The sequence below is a fragment of the Triticum dicoccoides genome, chromosome 3A, assembly GCF_002162155.2.
Source record: "Triticum dicoccoides isolate Atlit2015 ecotype Zavitan chromosome 3A, WEW_v2.0, whole genome shotgun sequence".
NCBI lineage: Eukaryota > Viridiplantae > Streptophyta > Magnoliopsida > Poales > Poaceae > Triticum > Triticum dicoccoides.
The window spans coordinates 538,421,671-538,427,288 of NC_041384.1; the positions used below are offsets into that span (position 1 = coordinate 538,421,671).

Here is a 5,618-nt window from a genome sequence, read left to right on the forward strand (position 1 = left end):
AGTCCGCTGAGCAAGCTGATCATGCCAACACCATCTAAACTATACAGGAACCATCCCTGCTGCCCATGACCTTGATATTCCTTGTAATTGTCTAGAACCACGAGAATATAATCGCAATCCAACAGCCAACACCAGTCCTCCTCTTACACATCACGTATCTTCCTGATGCATGCACTCCATGTACTTTTGACTAGCACAAACAGCACCAAATACACAACGTGTCCTGGATCCTGCCCTTGACTTTTGATTGCTCTTTTCCTTTTAACAAATCTCCTGTCACCTGCATGCACCGAAGCTCCTTCTGTAGACCTGTAGCGACCAAAGCTGCTCCCTCATCGACCTCCTGCGTGTCTAGCTTGCTGCGCCTGGGCCATCTGAGTGCCATGGGCCTGCTGCTGCATCTAGCCCAGCCCCAGTCTCCAACGAGCGATCGGCGTGGAAAGCACGCTAGCTCGCCGGCCACGCGTGTGTCGAGCCTCGCGAGCGGCCTCCCTGCTGCCGCTGGCTGTACGTGTTCCGCTCGGATCCTGCCACCTCGAACACAGCTACCGCCGCACGCACTTCCGATCTTTTGCAACTTCTAATCTCGCCTACTCTACCGTGAACTGCTTCTCTGATTCCGATTGCTTTATACGCGTCGATCTCCGATCGCTGCTGCACGTACGCCTTACCTCCACAGCCGCCGGTCTTCGTCGCTCTCCTCTAAATCAACGATCCACAACCTTCAGACCTTGCAACCTTGCTCATGATACCACTTGTTAGAATAAAACCGAGGCGCTTCGTCTTTCTACCGAGGATCAAACAATCACACAAGCACGACACCGAGATTTGTTAACGAGGTTCACCGATATGGCTACATCCCCGGGGCATGACTACGGGCGCTCCTTCCCATGACACCGTCACAATACCGCACCCCGGCCACCCGGGCGCCGGCACACGCCGCCGGCTCCCCCGCATGCCTGTGCTATTATGTTGGCATAGGTTACATCGTGTGTCTACCCTCATTATATATGAGAGGCCTAGGATACAAGTGTCCTATTAGGACACAACTCCTACCCTGTCTACACACAGTCCAAACCAAGTCAATAATATTCGACATAATTCTAACAGAGACAAGATTACTGAACTTTCTACTGCATTGAAGAGATGAACTTGAAACAATTCTTACATCTCACATCACAAGCCCTTGGCTCACTGACCACGCAATCCCATCATGGCTTGCTACTTTCTGAACCACACAAGAAAGCAACAAAACAACCACTTACAGCTACTGGTAGCTTTAGCCTAAGCTCACATTACTCATCAATCTCATAGAAACCTCAGGCTTACTGCTAACAAAACTAGTGGCCTCCTCGTCCTTGCAGGGGAGGTTACATACGTACGTATATTCAGAAGATCAGAACAGCACAAGAACGATGACACTAGCCATGGCAATAAGCATCCTGATGCTCGCCTTCAACCCAGCAGCCCCGTTCAAGCCCCAGACGCGGACGTCGTCGATCACCGGCCCACAGAGCGAGCTGTGGTCGTCGCTTCTCGTGTTGTAGTAGACGCTGTAGAGCGCGACGCGCGTCCTCTCGGCGCGCGCCGTGAAATTCACGTTCACGGCCTGGCTCGTGGCGTTGCCCATGGGGGCGTAGTGGAAGTTCTGGGCCTGGTCGCCGGCGAACGCCATGACGGCCATTGGCGGCTGGCACGAATCGCCTGCTGAGCCCAGCGTGAACGTCAGGGTGTACGCCTTCTGAGGGGTCGTCTCCACCATCTGCGAGATGATGCCCTCCTTGCCGGAGAGAAGCTCTATGGCGCGCTTCCCCTGGGGAACGGTGTACTGGTCGGAGTCAACGAAGCGGACTGCGCGGTTCGACTCGATCATCCACCCCGGCAAGGCCGACGTCTGCTCGTCGAGGTTCGTCGGGAGCAGGACGCCGAAGCTTGTGTTTGCAAACATCCATGGCCCCTCCTCAAAGTCCCCATTGATCACCATGTTCTCTGCTCAAAACAAAGACACCACATAATGCAAGCAGGGACAATGAGCTAGAGCACTTCTGACCAGTGTAAAGTTTACTGATATTTCAGAAACGATAAACATAATATACCAAAAACATGGAGAGAGTTACGGAAATTTCATTGTGGTGCTATGGTTATATATCATACCCTTTGCTTTGTCGGGGGAGAAGAGCTTCTTGATGGCCACGTTGTCAAGGATAGGCCCACAGGTCGGGTCGTCCTCCATGCCAGGGTTCCTGAACTCAATGCTGGCCTGCTCATCCACTGCTTGGAAAGCCAGTGCATATGCATCCCAGCCTTCTATGCTGTACAGTGTCTGCAGGTCGACTGTCTGCGACACGCTCCCAGCGGAGATGTTCAGTGACTCCAGCTGCGCGCAGGTCCGGGCGGCGCTGAATGTGATCGCGTACTCTGAGCCCTTCTCAACCTCCACCACCTGCCCAATGCCTGCATCATTCCCTAGCCGCACAGCATGATCGCCTGCCATCAAATCAAACCCAAATGTTTAAACACACGCACCACATACCAGATGAACTCGGGTGTTAACTGACTATCGTTCAGAGACTGCAGCTCAAGTGGATACGTACCTTGTGGAACAATAAGGATCATGCCACCCTGGTGCTGGCCTGCGGAAATGAGCTCAACTGTTCCATTGATCATCCAGCTTGGGATCGCTGCGCCCTCGGAAACTGAAGCAGATTTGACGAAACCGCCAGGTGGTGCTGTCTCGAAATCACCATTCATGAGGAGGCCTGTTTCACAAGGATCATATGCTCATGTAAGTGCCATGATCAATACCAAATCATTGTAACTAGTACTCCCTATGTATGAAAATATACTATGTTTTTTTACACTATGATAGTGTCAAAAGGGGTCTTATATTTTGATATGGAGGGAGTAGTACGTAAGACAGCAAATGCTAAGGAACATCTACGGAATATATGTACTCCGCGTGACAACTGTAAATGATATACACCAACTGCTCTGCAATCAAAACCATAGTACTCGTATTTATCACATAGATGCTAAAAGAATGTACAATATGTAGCTGTACGAGGCTGTATAGGATGGACCATAGTAAATTTGATGCGCATATACATAGTACATTATGGGCTGGACCCTTGCTGCATAGGTACTAAAAGAATGCACAGTCCTACTACTAATAAATTGGGCAGATCTGATAAGTAAAAACCCAATCTATACTTCATGTACGGTGAAATGAGCAGAGCAGTCACACTAGAGTAAAGATAGTTTTTTTTTTCTTGAAGTGTACACCGTAGGTAAGATTTTCATATAGAAGTATAGTATGTATACAAAGGGGGAGGAGAAAAAAGAGAAAAAGCTAAGCAAAAACTAGCTGCACAGCATACAGAAGAAGCTAGCAGCTGCCAACATCACAGATGCGCAGAAATCCAATCACTGAAGCTGTTCAAATACATGGTCTTCACTCTGTGCTTCAGGAGAATTAAGCCTTCCTTTAATCTGTACCTCCAATAGTTGATACTTGGGAGTGACCTCTTGCCTGAATATTTTCCCTTTAAAGGAAACTGGATAGTCCTGTTTGACACTCCATTTCTTTTGTGGAAACTGGCTCCTTTTACGCCACGACTTAACAGTGCTAAAAACAGAAGCACGTCCTAATTTTTTTCCATTGTACACCCCAGGCAATTCATGGGAGGCAGTACTAGTACTAAGGCCACCTTGATTAGGCGTCACTGTTCTCACAAGGACGGCCAGCCATGAGCCATGTGAGTGACCACGCCCAGCCATCTTATGCGGTGAGGGCGAGGGAGACATCCACCAAAACCGGCCTATCGACCATAGCAGTATCGTGGTGGTACCATGGACATGGAGCCCCATGCACATTGCGACCTAGGGCAGGGCAATGCAGCAGACCAAGACGCGTAAATTTGGGAAGGTGAAGGTACTACTACTACGGAGGCAATAAAAAAGATGTGGGACGGTCCCTCGCGGCCACGGCCACCCTTTTGAATAGGCCATTTGACCCCTATGAGGCCATTCATTACACACTTCGCAGGACGCTGGGCTCTGCTGTGCTGCTCCGTCTGGATCCCAGTTTCTTATTGCAGCGCGTGATATCCTTTTGACTTGCTGTGACGCCGTCGGCACAGTAATAAAGGTCGACGGAACCTCTTGAGACAATGCAGGAAAATGGGTCCTTTATGGAGGAATCGTGTTATCTTTCCATGGATAATGGATAAGTCTGTAAATTTTATGATTCTTCATGGTGGTTTCAGTTTCAGCAAACACTTGCACAGAACATGGTTGTGACAAAGATATGAGACTCACCTGGGGCTGGGGGTTATCGGTCATTTTCAAACGAACAAAAACTTGCCGAATAAGTAATACTAATACATTAACATATGGCATGTTATTTAGTCCCATGTTTCTTCAGAGAAGGCACATGCCGAGATGCAGTAAACTGAACAAGAGGCAAACTCAACTGAAGCAGGAGATGTTATAATTAAGCAAAGTGGAAAACTCCTACTATCTGCCATGAGAAGCGACGGCACTAAACATAGCGGCAGTGGATGAAAAGTTTTGGCGCAAGACAGGGACAGTTCAGTGTTTGGCTCTTCAGAGTTGATAAAGAAGAAATTTCAACTAGCGTTTCACGTTTTCTTCTCTGAGTTGTGAATGATTTGCAATGATGGAGTATGAGAGCACGCGCACGCACTGCATTTGAAACTATCTTGTTGGCCCCGCTCTGCTCGCCTTTCAGGACGGACTCTTTACTTTGCAACAATGGAGTATATACCTTATGATACTCTAAAAAGTAGTGGGAAATGCTTCATTTAACTTGGTGTCCGCCCACTCATTCCTCACCAACGCAAAAAAAGAAAGAAAAAAGCGGTGGTTCCTAATGCACGCAATGCGCCAAGGCCCATGATTTTCTCTACTACTGATGAGATCTGATTCCGCCAGCTAAATACCGCACTCAAAGACGGCCGAAATCGCTTGAAATGAGCAGTTGCAGACGATAAAGGAGAGCAACAACACTGTCTACCGGTCGAGAAAGGGGGGAGAAGAAAGGGGCGGAAGAGCGAGCATACCGTCCTCCACCGGAGCGGCCGAGGCGAGACGACGGGAGGGCGCCAGCAGAAGAAGCGCCAGCCCCAGACCCAGCAATGCGACGAGCCCTCGCTCCATCTCCTCCTCCGCCTAGCAGCTAGTCCCCCGGCTCCCTCACCACCGTTTCGTCCTCGATGTGTAGAAAGAGCGGGGGGTGGGAGGTGGGAGTGGGAGTGAGGTGGGTGGAGATTGCAAGCTGACGAAGAAGGGGACACCGGTGGCGGGTGCGGCCAAGCGAGTCTGCTTGTGCTCTGCTCGCCCGCCCACGCCCTGCTTTTTATGGTAGCAGGATTCCCTTTCCTTTGGCGCTTGGCTCGCCTCGCCACCCCCGTTATTCTACTGGAGTAGTATTTTTTTACAACATTTTCATTCACAGGGATGGGGTCTGGTGGTGGTGGGGACAGTGGGGGCACTGGGTGAGAAATGTGGCAATAGTCAATAGGGGCTCTAGAGGCTACCTCCTGCCTTTAGCTTTTTGCAGCGTTTTGGTGCCACTTTGTCGAGCACCCAAAACCACT

At 49.9% G+C, this 5,618-nt stretch overlaps 1 protein-coding gene across 1 annotated transcript; it reads right to left on the reverse strand.

The window, feature by feature from the left end:
* Positions 1–1,118: 1,118 nt before the first annotated feature.
* LOC119269039 lies at positions 1,119–5,361 on the reverse strand. The gene is made up of 4 exons (XM_037550786.1): positions 5,082–5,361; positions 2,595–2,759; positions 2,155–2,487; positions 1,119–1,989 (listed from the first exon to the last, which is right to left on the reverse strand). The coding sequence occupies exons 1-4, from the start codon at positions 5,176–5,178 to the stop codon at positions 1,397–1,399; spliced, it is 1,188 nt and encodes a 395-aa protein (XP_037406683.1). The 5' UTR covers positions 5,179–5,361; the 3' UTR covers positions 1,119–1,396.
* Between the last annotated feature and the right edge of the window lie 257 nt (positions 5,362–5,618).

Coding starts and splice junctions, on each gene's coding strand:
- LOC119269039 (XM_037550786.1), bottom strand. CDS start 5,178: ATGGAGCGAGGGCTCGTCGCATTGCTGGGTCTGGGGCTGGCGCTTCTT. Junction 2,760..5,081: donor GGCCGCTCCGGTGGAGGACG/GTATGCTCGCTC, acceptor CTTGTGAAACAG/GCCTCCTCATGAATGGTGAT. Junction 2,488..2,594: donor GATCCTTATTGTTCCACAAG/GTACGTATCCAC, acceptor ATTTGATGGCAG/GCGATCATGCTGTGCGGCTA.